Genomic DNA, 16,494 nt, shown 5'->3' with positions numbered 1-16,494 from the left:
ATTATATTTATATATTAAGAGTATATTCTGTCTCTTATACACATCTAGATGTGTATAAGAAGCCAGCCTTACGCCGTGTGGTGAACATAGCCATAAATGTTATTTTCGGGCGTCTAGAAAACAAACTTTTTGCGGGGGCATACCCCAAACCCCATAGGGTGGTGTGATTTCCATCCGCCCCACTTTCGGGGGAACCCCTCCCTTTCGGATATCTCTGGATCCGCCCCTAATTTTCATTATCTACTGTACATTAAGTAGACCTGTTTTCATATTTTATCTCTGACATGAGTAATGATCAAATAAATCTATTTTATAACATTAAAATATTATTATCTACTGTATAACATTAAAATATTATTATCTATTTTATAACATTAAAATATTATTTAAAAATTAAATAAATATGAAGATTTTATTCTGCAACAGAGTTCATTTGAGTTCTATAAAATTTTAGTATTCCCTGTAAGGAAATAGTTAAATCAAACAGACTATTGTACCTGTGTAGAAATGTCTTCCCATAAATACATTAAAATAATGTTGATTATAAATAATTGGAAGCCAAGGCTATTATATTTTCAGTCTTACAGATATTTTTAGGGTGTTTGCATTTGGTGGTTGTTGCCCTTCAAGTTGGTTGACCCATCAACTTATGCCAAGCATTCCAGAGGCTCTCACTATTGTCCTGTGGCCTAGAGGCTAAGCTGGCCAAACACAATAGATTCTGAAGCATTTACAAGTCAATGGATCCTGTAACAACTAGATTGTAAAAGAAAGCACTTCATATTAATTCTACTACAATAATCAGATGAAAAGCAACTACATTGCAGAGTATTTTTACTGGAATATGATCCTCTTAACATTCTTCCTTCCATACCAGTACTGGTAGATAGGATTTTCAAATGAAATTGTAGTATAGAGGCTTTCTGGCAAATATATCTAGTACAGTACTGGGTCAATAACATTGAAAACAGTATCCATAATAATTTTACTTAAAGGGCTATTACAGCTGACAACTTCACACAAAATACACAATAGCTACTTTAACCCATAATGAGAAATTCTTCATGGGTTATCAATAAAAATTATATTAGTTTTTAAACACCTAGTCTGGAGCAAACCAACTGAGGTAATATAATTTCTAGATATCCTGTTTTTAAAGTGCTTTAGAATCATTTCAACTAGAATATGTAGATTTTATATTTTAGTAGTTAATGCAAGTCAACAAATCAATGCATTCAGACAAACAAGAAAGATAACAGGGAAAATAAAAATCATATTACAAATCAATAAAATGACCAGTAAATTTTGCCCAGGCTCGTGCAGTGTTACTATTTTTTTGCCGATTTCAGGCTCAAAATATTCTTATTTAGTTCTTATTATACACACGTTTCAAAGATAGGAAATTATTATTATAGTGTATACTATAGCATAGAGGGTAGTCATACCTACTACATCTCCCTGCCTACTGCACCTAAGGTACAGATTATTTAAAAAAAAAGTATACAGAGCCATTCTATATTTTCGTTAATTTTTCTATTCTCTCTTTTCGTATTGTGAACAGAATTGTCAAACTATTTTTAAATTTCATTTTTTTTAAATGTAATTTTTATTCGAGTTCAAAACCAACAGAGGGTGGCAAATAATCTTGCAATTGTTTTACTTGCTTTCTTCCCCTGGGCTATTTGTAGCTCAGCCAGCTATAAATAATAAACTAGAAATATGAATGATTAATACGCTTACATAATTTGATTGAATTTAGTTCAAACTCAATTGCTTTTATACAATAACGATGTTTAAATGTATGTCTTGCAAAAACACTAATGGATGAAATCTACTTGAAGGAGACATAAAAATAACACTAAGCTCTGTTTTTTCTTGAGGAAAAGGGAATGAATACTTGAAATTAGGTTATTAGACCCTGGGCATCAATCCACATTCTTCTGAATATGAATAATGTAATGTGTAGGCTCAGGTAGATTCCTTATGACATCCATGGGATACCCGATTTTAACATTAATACTTAATGAGTAATAATATTATTAATATATTACATTAATATTCTTTAATATTATAAATTAATGAGTCAATCTGTTAATTGCATACAGGCTCTGGTGGATTCCTTATGAAAATCCTGCGATACCTGATTTTAACATAATACTTAATGAGTATTAATATATTATATTAACATTCATTAATATTATAAATCAATGAGTCAATCTGATAATCGCATACAGGCTCAGGTGGATTCTTTATGAAAATCCTGGGATGCCAGATTTTAACATAATATTTAATGAGTTTATATATTATATTTATATATTAAGAGTATATTATATTAATATTTATTAATATTATAAATAATGAGTTAATCTTTTAATTGCATACATTATAATTAATAAATTAACAGGTTTTAAATCATCAAATTATTTGTAAACAATAACATTATACTGCTAGGCAGTAGCTACTGTTAGATGAAATAAATTCATAATTCTGATTGGATGTTATTGTTAGAATTGATCTCATCCTTGGGATGAACATACAATCAGAATTAGGGATTTGTTTATGATTGTGTAGAAATAGGAACTGCCTAATTACAGGTATTTAACACAGAGGATGTCTGTGTTGCAAAACTAAAGTTGAGGAATACAATTAAATTCAAAATTGTTTACTTTATTAGGTAAATTATTATCTTTTAATTGAAAAGATTTTCCCTCACCAATTATTTATTACAGATCATTCTGCATTCTCTGCATATTCAAATTGCCTAATAAAGTAGTAATCATTTAAAGGCTTTTTGTAGTAAAAAAAATGTCTTATTAGATGGTAACTAATTTAATCCTTTTAAATGAGTATTTCAAGTTTTTATTGCACTGTTTACAGTTTTTCCAGATTTTATCACAAAATGTCTTGTGTTGAAATCAGGTCTGCATCAGATTATGAAAACCTTACTGCAGTGAACCTACATTTAGATTTCAAATTGTTTCCCTTCTCCAGAGGCATACAAGTACTAATCAATAAAGAGAAAAAAGGGATGCAGACAACAACATCGATCACTTTCAAAACAAGATTTTCTTTATATTCTTACATAATAAGAGATAGAAATGAGGCCTCTAAGGCCAAATTCCCCGAGAAAAAATTAACTGACATGAGCGTGGGACAAAAGTGTTAAAATGTAAAGAGTGTTTAGTTGAGGACTGTCTTTTGTCTGTTTAGTCAACAAATGCGATAGACTTCGGAAAACACAAGGTTCCTACATGTAATGCTCGATGTAAAAACGGCAAGCCCTAAGCCATGCATCTGATGATGGATTACAGGCCGAGAGGAGCTTGGGTACGAAGGATTCACCATTTAGTAATTCACCTGACGTTCTATATTCAACATGGGAACGTTGCTGATCTTCTCCATCACAACTCAGTGCTTGATCGGAGAGAAATCAGCTGCAGAGCTCGCATTCGAACGATTAGTGTGCATTGAAATCCATTCTACACACTTCCTGTCTGTGACCATACAATAGTTTTATATTTTCTTTCATTTATTCACTACAGGTGTATCTCAGATACCCAAAGGTTATGACTTGCCCTGAGCACTGTTTCACAAGGTCTAATCATGGCATACATACTAATATCCTTAATATGCCATAAAATCACTCTTTTGAGGGAATTAAAATGTTTTCATAGAAATTTAAGTACTGGCAGTATAGTGACAAAAGCGAACTAAAGAAACTGCATTTATATAGGAGACTAACCCTTGTAATAGGGTTCAATTTCAATTAAGTTGACAAAGATAGGTTTCAATATTATCTTTAAATTCTATATGATGAAACTACAGATGTACTGATACAATTAGAAAATGAAAGAAGCTAGACCACTAAATAAAGTCAGCACCGTAGCAATATAGACAAACACAAAAGGTATTGTTTGATCAAATATTAACTATTATGTCTGACAGACAAAATATGATAGCAAATTCCTGGCATTGTGAACTCCAACAATAACTGTTGTTATACTGTCTAACATTCAAAATCCATGCTGGATAAAAATGGATCAACAATAATCTCCTAATCCTATAAGGATTATTATTGTGATTAGTATAAATAATACAAATTTAAATCAAAGCACTATTAATAAATACATTGGATCATATCATTACATGCTTCAGGAATAAACAACAAATTACTACGTGGTTAAGGAACTCATCCTCTATTTTCTAGAATTCTGGGTCCCAATCTGTAAAATAATCATTATTATCCACTGTTATACTGTCTATTTAAAATCCCTGCTGGATAAAAAAAGATCAATAGTAATCTCCTAATCCAACATGGATTATGATTGTGATTACTCTAAATAATGCAACTTTAAAATTCAAGCACTGTTAATTATACATAATTGATTATGATGGATCATATCATTACATGCTTAAGCAATAAATGACTTAGTGGTTATAGCACTCATCCTTTATTCCAGGATTCAGGGACCCAATCCCTATAATAATCATGGTTTCTCAAATTAAATCAACTTCACTCTTTAATACATCTACAAATTACGTAATAAGATCAATGTACTATAAAGCAAACTAAGTTAGGAAAAAACTATATGCCTACAAATAAAGTTCTCTATGTAATGAAATAATGTAGATTATTTCAAGATATAGTAGGCTATAATCATAATGTATTATACTGTGAATGTTGTTGTTGACAAAAAAAGAAAAAGAAAAAAAAAGGAATAAATGAATGAACAAATGCATGAATATAAACTTGTCAGGCATCCTAATAAAAATGAATTTCTCCTTCAAAATTTATGTGTCAAAGTCCTTTCAAGTACCTGCTACAAATTAGGATTGAACAATGTGAGTTAAAGTATTCAGTTGCCCTTGGGCAACCACTGAATAATTCACTTGCCCTGGGCAAGCGTCCATAAATATGTTAAGCCTTTAGCTTTATAGAGTAGAATCCAATTATTCTTCCAAGCGTTTATGAGCAATATTCAAATTAGTCTTGTACATTTTTGATGTGCTCATTAGGAAAACTCAAAACAATTACAAGACATACAGTAGAATAATGAAAGGTTTGAAAAATAACAGAAGATTCTTGAAACAAGACAGCTTGGACAAAGGAAATTTGACTTTCAAAATATTATTATAACTAATAATAGTTTCACATCATTAGAAAATGAGAGATAATCCTTGGATTACTTTCAATTGTAATAATCTTGATGGTAAAGATTTTCATAAGTAACATTCAAAACACTCAATTAACTACAGTACCATATAGCTCAATCACCAAGTGCAGGCTTTTTTGCATGATGCGCTATATAAATCCAAATATTTAGTTATCCAAGTTATGTCATGGAGGAATTAAGTAATTTTATTTAATTTTGTAGATTACAAAAGAAAAAGATGCATTTCACTTTACTTTTTTACTTCAGAATATCATTGATTCTATTATGTAGGATGTTATTACCAACAAATTAAGTAACGTTAATTAACCGAATAAAATAATTGTTTGATGGTAGGCCTACAGTACTGTAGAACTGTTAGTATTTGTCTTTTTAACTTACAGTAAATCCTAATCATTGTATTTTTATATTTTTTATTGATTCTTCAATGTTTTCATGTCTGCTTTTTATTTTTATTATGTAAATTCAACTTTTAAATTGCAATAAAGATGAAACTGAATATGTAAGTGGTAGAATATCTGCTTCCATTATGATTTAACATACATATTCCACAAAAATATGTACAATGACACTTTATTATACATTACAGAGAATTCCCCTACCAACTAGGTTGATATTCAGGGGAGAGGAGCTATTTAAATACCATAGCAACATTGAATAATCCTAATCATTAATAATACAGTACTGTAGCTTGGTTTCAGTAAGCTTCGAAAACAAAATACTCTTACTGTATGTTGCAATGCTTTTTCAAGTGTAGTGCTTTAAAAAAAAATTCACAAAAAAAAAATGTTTGGTGCAGCATCCTGAATATACGAGAGATATCACAAGATATTTAATTTATATATTGCTACAGGATGAAACTGTAAGTCAAGTATCTACATTACTGTAAATAGCAAATTCACAGGTACAAAGAACTTGGTATGAAACTTGAATACAACAGCAAATTGCATGTAAACATTGTAGGAAGGCAATCACTTTAAGATATAAACTGACAATTATTTATGAAAACAGTGCAATGATAATGCATCCTAAAGCACTATTTGTGTTTCTCATTGAATGCTTTAGAACATTTTACATTATAACATGTACATTTGCACATGAATGTATTCATCTGTTGATGAATTTTGATATAAGGAGGATTGAATCCAAGTTGAGATGGAGTTGTCACACTTGGATTGATGGTATTCAAGAATTTTAGAATCAAATACGAAAAGAGAAAAAGTTCCTAAAATGCATGTTTTGAATACAGAAAATGCTGATTACTGTACAATAACAGGTATTATCATTATTATTATTATTATTATTATTTGTTATTGAAGTTCGGACAAGCTCGACCAGATTATGATGACAATGATAGATTATGATGATAAGGGTAACCATTATTATCATGATGCATGATATTCAATGATGCTAAAACAACATTATAAATAATATTAGCAATACTGATTACACAATTACATACAATATTATACATTAACAAAAAACATTTTATTCATCTCTTAGCTTCCTGTTAAATGTCAAATGAGAATAGTATGTTGTACACGTACAGTACACTACACAACATGAAACATTAGCAGCTTAGCCACAGACACATTCAAGCTTCTATTTTTTGATAGAAAAATCCATTAGGAGTTAGGAGATTCTTTAAGATTTCTTCAGACAACTTGCTTTACTATTATACTAAGAAAACTTGAAGCAGTAGAATTAGCAAAATAAAATATTTCAACCAAAATTTGATATTTAAATTTGTGAAAAAAATGGAACTTCTGTATTTAACTTTTGCCTTTTTATGATGTACCGTAATGTGTAATTTATATTAATTGTAAATAAGGTGAATAAATAACATTTTTACTTACTGTACTTACTAATGAAAAATAATACTTGTTCACTGGTTTACTGTATTTAGTACAGAATGTTGTGATAATAAAATAAATTAAAAATGTATCAATGTCAAAAAAAATAATGGATTTTGTGTCTGCATTCAATGGTAAAAAAACCAAACTAAACTACTGTATAGTATATAATCTATTAGAATACTGATGGTTAAATGAGGAGATAAATCATTATACAGAAGCAACTCAGCTGTTCTGCTAATAAATGTTATTTAGAAATACACTTTCTTGGAGGGAAGCTTTGGGGAGAGTTCAATTCAAATGGGAAATATAATTGTATTATCGTAAAATATTTAAAGCATTAACCCTCAAACCACAATGCTTATTACAAAAAAGAAATATAATTTATAAATTCTTTGTACAGTAGTGGTATTGTACTATTATACTGTAGAAGTACAGTACAGCATAGTAATTAATATGTTGAGAAGTAAAATAACTAATTATGAAATCTAAAAAATCCAAATACAGTAATAAAGTTAACAAAGGTAACTTCTCACTATATCATTATTAATATTTTAATAATGAAAAAGTGCAAATTTAGAAAATTATGTTGTGAAAAGAACACAGGTAATCTAATGTTTCTGGATCTGACAGCAAACATGGGTACATTAGAATATATTAACATGATTGAGAATTGTAAGTTTCAGATAAAGTGGTATAGAAAAATGTCAGCCTCAATAGCCCAGGGTTCTAAAGTAGTGATAATCACACAATATACTCCATGTACAGTACATGTCGGTACATTCTGAATCTAACATGTTGGAAAATGGATTATGCCAGATAGGGAGGGATAATGTGTGCATCAGGTTTACAATAATGGTAAATGCGGCCAACAAGAAAACAAAATGGAAGCAATAATCAAATTCAATTAAAATTTATTGAATAATTTAGCTAAATAAATTTATACAGTACAGAGTACCAAAATGTTTGTGGCACTGAAGAGCAGAACGTCACACCAATTTGAGACTGATTGCACCCCGGTGTCACGCCTACTAATTTTCCTGGTCTGCTACAGTACTTACAGTACTTTTAATTTTTACATTTGCTCATTTGATTTATTTTTTTTAATATAGCAGGGATATAGATTAAATACCCTGATTCAAGACAAGTGAATGCCTAATACATATTTTATTTTACATCCTAATAATATTCATTTAAAAAATAATATATTACCATTGCTTAGAATAAGTTCAGCACTATTTGCCATGGATGGACAGTATGTGCTTTACTGTATGTAAATATATTTAGAAAATATCTTTTTTAAATAAATAATTCTTCACAATAAAATTGATACTATAGCAAAATCATAATCACTAACAGAGTAAGATACAAATTCATAGTTTCAATTTCATTTTTATTTTATTTATTAAAAAACCATATTTGTTATACAAGCAGGAAAGTGGGGATAGCACTTCCCTGGTTATAGTCAAATAAAGAACTCCATCGGAATAAACAAACAAAAAATATGCATTGTTACTATGGCAACACATATGAAACCTCTATTTACTGCCACACAAGGACACTTCTTTTGAAATTTAATTTGCATTGAATAATAATGTGCCAAAAAAATAATATCTTGCTCTATCAAGTCATGGAATTGTTTTGTATTTAGTCTTGAATATAAAATCTAAAATATGTTTGTAGGATGTGAACTTGAGACACTAGGATTACAGTAGAAGGCAGGGACCTTAACTATCTAACCATCGTTTTATTTTACAGCATTAAGAATCCAGCAAAACTATATAACCTTCAATTTTATAAATCCAACCGTGTTATTAAATGCTTTAATCATAATGTTAAAATTAATTCAGCCAATATATTTGAGGGTGGCTCCTACAGCATCATCTGAACTAATGGGCCCAACAGAATATAAATTTACTCTTTAAATAAATATAAAATAATTATATGGTCAAACATACTACATTTTCTTATAAAAAAAAATACTACTGTAATAACCAAATATATAACACAAATAGCATAGATGGTAGTTAGATAACCAATGCTACAATGAAATCAAAAACATACTGTATAATCATAAAACATGGAGGACTTTTTATAAATTTATCTCTATAATTTTTTTTCTGATTATTTAAGAAGTATTTTATTGTTCACAACAATTTGTTTTGGTATATTTTAAGGGTAAAAATCTTACTCTGTGGCCTGTGTAAAAAGTGCAGCAGGATTAAGGTTTTTGCTGGTTTTTTTTCTCATGCATTTCACCTTCCAAAAACTAAACTTGATAAGCTTAAATTTTTACCAAGCCATTATGAGCATGGGCATAGGTTTTGCTACAGTAGAGCTTCTTAAATGTTTTCAGCTGGCAGGCCTATTCTACACATAATATGGTGAAATGCAAGTTGAAATTTGAATTTATCTGTCCTTGGCACATTGAACCAGAAAAATGTCAGCACCAAGAATCCTAGAACAATAAAGAATACAGCCCAGTACTTCCCAACATGCCCTGGCAAACTAATTAGAACAGTACTGCATTTTGTTTACTTTTTACTTGGAAAAAATATCAATGGTATATTCACAACCTAGTTTGAACACTTTGTTATTGTACAAACACAAGTGCCTTTAAAAATTGTTAAAAATTCACCTATTTTCCGAACAAAAACAGACTGTAATAAAACAAGCTGGTTAAGATTACTGATTTAGAAACTGTTCGCATTAAATGTTTAAAGAAACAAAAGGCATATTTGATATTTCCAATGAACATGAAAGGCATAAAATGCAGACAATTTACAAGATAGTTAACATTTTCAAAAAGATGTACAGTACATGATTGTGAGTGCAAGGCAAACTTCCTATACTTGGCACAGTAACTGTCCCAAATCACTTTTGATGTATTATATTAAGGCAAGAACAGTAAGTCCATCTCCGAGAATATTTTTGTCTTTTCACTGAATATTAAATACAATCTGAATTCAATTATGGAATTATAGATACAACATGAGGTATGAAAACAATTCTTTGACTTCCTTTTCGCAGATTGTGGTATTCACTGTGCTAAATTAGTCACCAATATTGAATCCAAATATCAATCCAAAAACATGACAAATATGTTTACACATAATTTTGGAGTGTCTTCCTCAATGGCATTTAGTTTACTATTAAAGTATCCTTAAGTGTAGCATGTAATTCGCTTGTCATTTAGTCCACAGCAAAAATTAATTTCATATATAATTTCAATTGAATCACAAGAGTTGTTTTCAGTCACCATGTTTGTATTTTTTTCTATTAAATTCCAAGATACAGTTTCTTCTCAGGAAATACACATAAGACTTTGAAGGCTCCTACCTTTCGATGGCATTGTGGAGGCTGCTTTCTTCGAGTCTTCCCATGGTAACAAAACTTCATCTTTCTTTGAATCGTTTGTCAAATACCAGGAAGAGTTTTTATCTGTGATCAGCGCATCAACATTGATGTCCGTCTGCGAGTGGTTGCTATTGTTACATGAATTTTTTTCAGTTTTAACCACTGTTGAGTCATTTCCAATTAATGATCCAGTTTCGCCCAAATTAAACTGTTGTCGCTGGAGTTGTATTTGTTGTTGGAGTATTTCAAGAGGATGAGCTTCATTTGTCGCTTCTTGAGATTGTGTAACTTTCTCAGATGCGGACGACACCTGGGATGGAATAAACTCCATGCTCGTTGAGGTTGGCAGATTACTTGGTTGACAGTTCAAAAGAGGGCCCGATTTAGGACTTACAATTGGAAGACTTGCACTGGAATAATTAGAGCTGGGACGATTAGGGGTTGTAGGTTTGGATGCGTTAGGTGATGGATTTATTAACAGTCCAGAATTTGTTACATCATCAGGGTCCTGAGTTAGGTTTTGCGCAGTAGTATCTGGCGAAAACACGCTTTCAAAATTATCAGAATCTAAAAAATTTCCAGACAAATCATCGTGCCCTGGAGACGGTTTAGAATTTGGACAATTTGGACTTGGTGTGTGCGAGTTCAATGATCCAAATGACATTGATTGGATAGGCGTGTTGCAGGCCCCATTGTTTGTAATATCATCTAAAAAATGATCGCTCATTGCAGGGGTTGCACAAGTGTCAATAGATTGTGGCGTCCCAATGGAATCTACACTTGGCGGGTTTTGCGACTTTTTTCTTGATCGCCGTCGCTTTTGTCCACTTGAATTTGAAATTTGATCAGACATATCCTCCGAGACTTTCCTTCTGCGCGTACGTTTTGGTTTTTCATCCGGTCTCTTATGCGTCATTTGCATGGGAAGCGACTGCTCAAGGAAGTCTTGATATTGCAATTGAAAATCTGTGCCCATATAATGGTTTGTTCCACCAAAAGGTGGAGAAGAAAGATAATCAGAGTTCATATTGTACTGGTTATTACTGAACGAGTTTGGTGGCATAGTTGTGGTGCTGTTTGCCATACCACAGTTATTTGGTGGTCGTCCAATAGCATTACTACTATAATTGGGTGTTGAACTGCTGGTGAGGGTTTCAAAACTTGGGAGGGAACTGTTTCCTTGTCCCTGATTAGGGGCCTTTTGTTTTGGCATTGTACTATCCATGTCGGCAATCATATTCCGACATGCAGCTGATAATGCTGCAATACAATTCTGACTACCGCCCTCTGTATTTCCTTCAGTGCCATGTGAGATATATTCGCTTTGCTGTCCTTTTTCAGTTTGCTTGTCTTTTAAAGAATGTGTTATCCGTTTTAATTGGTGTACAGCATTTTTTTTATCTTCAATTTCAACCTTTGAGTCTATAAATTCATTCGAAGGCGACTTTCCAGAATCAGTCATTGAGAAAGTGTGTGACGTAGTTGTGTTATTAGTAGATGATGCAGCCGACACTGGAATATCCATAGCAGTTTGATTATTAGGTGTTGATGGTGCAGAATAATGCGGTGTGTTGGGTAAATTTTGTATTGGTTTTAAGTTTGTGTTTTTACAATTGATTTGTGTATTCTGTACAAAGGCTTCATTGTCGGGCAATTGAGAAGGCTGAGGTAGTTGCTCAGGTTGAAATCCGGGAGAAATAGAGGTCTTTGGGAAATTGTTTGGAGATGATATCGTTTCAGGGGTTACTGGGAAAGAGTTCACTTGAGGATTCATTGCTGAATCGATTGGTGTTGTGATTGGTGAAGCAGTAAATGGCTCTGACATTGGATTGCGAGAAAGCTTAGCTAGTTTTTCTAGCTCCTGGCTAAAAATGCGATCAGTACGTGTGTGTCTACGGGAAATTTGCGGTTGGAATTGCATAGGATTGGAGGCATTCATTTTACTCATGGCCATAGGCTGAATGTTTGGGTCATATGCACCCATCATATCACCACCATTCATGCTAGGCAATCCCGATCCATAAGCATCAGGCTGCAACTTGCTTGGATATCGCTGAGATCGTGGAATGTTGAAATTATCACTGTCTGGGTACACAGATGGAGTGTTCATATACCCAGGCTGATTTACCATGGGCATATTATCCATATTCATTGGCCCTGATCCAGGTGGGCTCATACTCTGCATTGCATTGGGCATACCACTTTCAAAGTTTGTTGGGTTAGAGTTCAAGGGTCCTGACGTTGACTGCATAGGGTTGAAACTTGCATTAGGAAATCCTGGAGTGCTATCCATCCCTTGAACATTTGAAAAGGCCATGCCATGATTACTCGGCGAGGGGCCATAATGTCTTAAACGTTGACTTGATACACGATTCACTTGGGCTTGTTCTATGGATCCCTGATTACCTACGTGTTGACCCATAGAATCCAATAAGTTACTGGACATATTCACATTGGGAATCCTATTTGCTGGCTCTCCTTTCATTTGCATATTTCCGAACTCTGTACCATTCATAAATCCTCTATTGAGTTCAAAGCTAGCGCTCATTAAATGGCCACCAGTGGCCATCTTGTTATAACTATCTTCCACTCTCCCAGTTGAAAAACTCCGCTGTATGCTAGGCCGGGAGGTTGTACGTGTCAAAGCAGACGAACCACTTGAATAAACAGCAGGCCGTGGCATGCCATAATTTAGTTTTTGTCCCTGCATTCCCATACTTGTTGAGTTAGGGTAAGATGTGGAATATTTTGGCTGTTGGTAATTCTGTTGTAAATTACCTTCACTAACCATTGGTAGTTCGCCAGGAACATACATATTCGATTGATTAACCTGCATAACATGATATTGTCCACTGGGATAGTTCCTATTTGTCACAGAGTTCATTGTATGTTGGTCTGATGTAAAACCACTGTTCATATCACTCCCAGTGAACGCCATTTCCTGTGTAAAAGAAGTACTTCGTTGCTGGAAATTCCGTTGTCCTATTCCCGGAGGAGCAGACACGCGTCTACTTCCAATAGTACCTGGGCCCATAGGATATCCTACAGTTTTTCCTGGAATTCCTCCACTGTTGTATGCTACCGGTTTACTCTGATCAAAATTGTTAATACCAGTAGAGTTCATGGGAAAAGATCGGTTCTGGGAGGAAGCACTGTCTTGACCAACAATGCCATATCCGGAAGAAGGATACGAAGGAAAGTTCTGTTGTTGCATGGCATATCCTGATGTTCCATCACCAGCATTAAACATTGCTTGATTGTTCATGTTTGTAACACCACTGCTGTCTGCATTCCCTAAAAAGTTAGTTTCATTTCCAATGCTGCTACCAAATTGCTTCATAGGTGTAGCATTAGGATTGCTTTGATATCCATCATACATGTTTGCCATAGGCCCATAATGTCCATCTGGTCCATAATTGTGGCCGATCCCTGACTGCTCTGGACCTAGGCTGAAGCTTCCTGAGTAATTATTACTACCTCTTGCTTGTTGAGCATGTGAAAACATTTTCCTCAGTTTTTTCACTGATTTTCTTACACAACAATAATAAAAATAGTCTACACGTTTCGGTGTATAAATTAAACCTTCCTAAAAAAAGTCCAGAAGAAATAATTCCAGTCCATGATCGGTGAAATTCTTGGTGAAAACTTGTTATCAAATCAACCCAGTTCGTTCGCCACTCGCACCTCAACAATCGCCACACGATACCTAAAAATAAGACGAAGCCATTAAACGTTAGTTTGGTTTGAAAGAACCTTCACAAACAACAAACGTGACATAGAAAATCAAGATTCTCGTAACTAATAAAACTATCTTACTGATGGAGAAGAGATATCATGAAGCGTACGTGAGGAAACGTACGAAAATATAATGGCTCCCGAAAGGTAGACACCTGCCTGTGCTAACCCTCCTAAGCAGTATTTCGTGAGCCTGTCACTCAAGAAAAAGTCAAGAACCCCGTTACGCATGGCTAAACAAAACCATAAAAGATGGGAGATTAAACGAGTAGCTTGTACAAACCTTGTCCGTGTTTTTGTCTTTACTCTGTGCCGACAATGATTCTTTCACGACTAACGATAAAACCTTTCATTAGGTTATTCTTGTCTACGGACAGACTAAACGAAAAGTGGCTCGCAGACGCGGCATAACAACATTCCTCTAGTCTTCGACTGTACCGACATTTCACCAAGCTACGCATGTCACGAATAATAATTTAGACTATTCCAAATTACTAAAAGGGATTTTAAAAGTTTATATTTTGTTCTCATATTTTTGAAAATCAAAACAAATTTTAAAGGAATCTTATCGTATTATGTACATATATATTGAACACTTAAAACAAATACATATTTTATTCATGTACATAAATGATATAAAAATTAATGTGTTTCTCTACTTTGATGTCCGCGACAGATTCAACGATCCCGTAGCCCTGGAAAAGGGGTCACAAGTTCACACATCAGAGAATTTGGATTGTTGTAGCTGTGTGTATTCGCTCGATGAAGATAAACGACTAATTGCCTTTGAAAATGCTCAATGAAAAGAAGTGGGCGGGAAATATTCTCACCCTGCGGGGCAAAAGCTTTTAATTGTTCACGCAGGAAGGGATTACACCTATTGAGTATTATAGCATTATGCAAGTCGGTTGAATGACTGACGTCGACCAGAATGCACGGTACACGCGTAACGTATTATCGTCATACAAGATAGCTGAAGAACTCCTCCTACTTTTTAAGTCTCATATAAAATCATATTAGTATTTACTTATTTGTGAAGAAAATGTACGCTATGGATTCATTACTCAAGTTAGGCTTATTCAGTATTCTCATTTATTTTAATGTTTATCCATCTTATTCACAAACGTTTTTTCTTTTTTTCAAAATGACGTCATTGACGACCACAAACAACCGCCCCCTTCCCTAACCCTAACCACCTCCCCACCAAAAAAAGAGATACAGCGATCACATCTTTTATTAAATTCCCAAATGCCTATTTACAATTTTCCTTTTTGCTACAATATTTAATTTTGCTCTCTGTCTCTGCATCATGTACGATTCATCATCTCTCTCTTCACCAGAAATGATAAAGGATGGGAACAACACTACACATCAACTTTAGATACATTCCTACCACCTTCTTTAAAAAAAAAAGCCATGATGTATAGACCTAGTTTTAACTTTGGCCCTACAACTGAAGTTATTAAAACATGATGAGATGCTATTTCAATACAGTAGATTAATGATTTATATATTTTCAGTTAGAAGGTCCCACTGGAAATTATTTTGTTCAAATTTATTTTTAAGTTTTTCATCTCTCGTTGGCATTAGTACCATAAAACATAGGCTAAAATACAATAACCTACTACTCTAATTGTAACCCAGGCTGCTATTAGTCACCAAAACTATTGAAAAAAATGACATTCAAATCAACATGTTTATCGCTTTAACACGATTTATTCCTTAAAATACCGGGCATTCTTCACAATTGGTAGGGGTCGGGTTAAAAATATAAGGGGCGGAGGAGCGTTTTGAGTTTAAATAAAACCGTAAATCAACAATGTTTTTTTTTTACTCGCGTTTATATTTCTATGAATTGCTGACGTGAAAAAAAAGGGGGGGGGGGTAGGTAGGGTTAACTATTTTGAAGTGCCTACATAGGCTTAGCAATAGTAACCCACTTCTCTAATAGTAACCCAACAAAAACAGCCAATGAATAGGAACCCAGGGTTATTAGACGTTTTACGGTATTTCTCTTGGATAAAGATGAAATGATATATACTCTAGAGGGCGCAAAACACCAATTTATTTGTTTACAATTTGGTGTATTATTGAGAGTACACATGCAGTACTGTACTGTAATATATAATTTTAATTCCTCTCCACAACCCTATAAAATCATCTATTTCAATAAGCAAATTTTTGTAAGAGACATGGTGCCACTTTTAAAATTTGGTCCTCGTTTGTCTTTAATATATCAGGCGAAACTCTCAACAACAAAAACAGTAAGTAATAATTGGTTTAACACAAGGAATTATATATATTTAAAAAAATAAAGAAAAAAAGACCAGCGTCAGTCTTAATAGACAATGCAATAAACATATTACGTTATGTTTATA

At 33.1% G+C, this 16,494-nt stretch overlaps 1 protein-coding gene across 2 annotated transcripts; it reads right to left on the bottom strand.

Annotated features, from left to right (window-relative positions):
- Positions 1-7,921: 7,921 nt before the first annotated feature.
- Positions 7,922-14,808, bottom strand: LOC117124526. Of its 2 annotated transcripts, none has more exons than XM_033270778.1 (2): positions 14,400-14,808; positions 7,922-14,087 (listed from the first exon to the last, which is right to left on the bottom strand). In XM_033270778.1, the coding sequence occupies exon 2, from the start codon at positions 13,884-13,886 to the stop codon at positions 10,329-10,331; it is 3,558 nt and encodes a 1,185-aa protein (XP_033126669.1). In that variant the 5' UTR covers positions 13,887-14,087; positions 14,400-14,808; the 3' UTR covers positions 7,922-10,328. The 2 variants fall into 2 exon arrangements, with proteins under 2 accessions (XP_033126669.1, XP_033126670.1); XM_033270779.1 differs by lacking the exon at positions 14,400-14,808 and adding an exon at positions 14,198-14,331.
- Between the last annotated feature and the right edge of the window lie 1,686 nt (positions 14,809-16,494).

This window comes from Anneissia japonica, unplaced genomic scaffold (genome assembly GCF_011630105.1).
Source record: "Anneissia japonica isolate Jap-2015-1 unplaced genomic scaffold, ASM1163010v1 scaffold287833_len2544123_cov190, whole genome shotgun sequence".
Lineage (NCBI taxonomy): Eukaryota > Metazoa > Echinodermata > Crinoidea > Comatulida > Comatulidae > Anneissia > Anneissia japonica.
The sequence above is the reverse complement of the archived record's forward strand: the minus strand, read 5'-3'. Positions and strand labels throughout refer to the sequence as shown.

Coding starts and splice junctions, on each gene's coding strand:
- LOC117124526 (XM_033270778.1), bottom strand. CDS start 13,886: ATGTTTTCACATGCTCAACAAGCAAGAGGTAGTAATAATTACTCAGGA.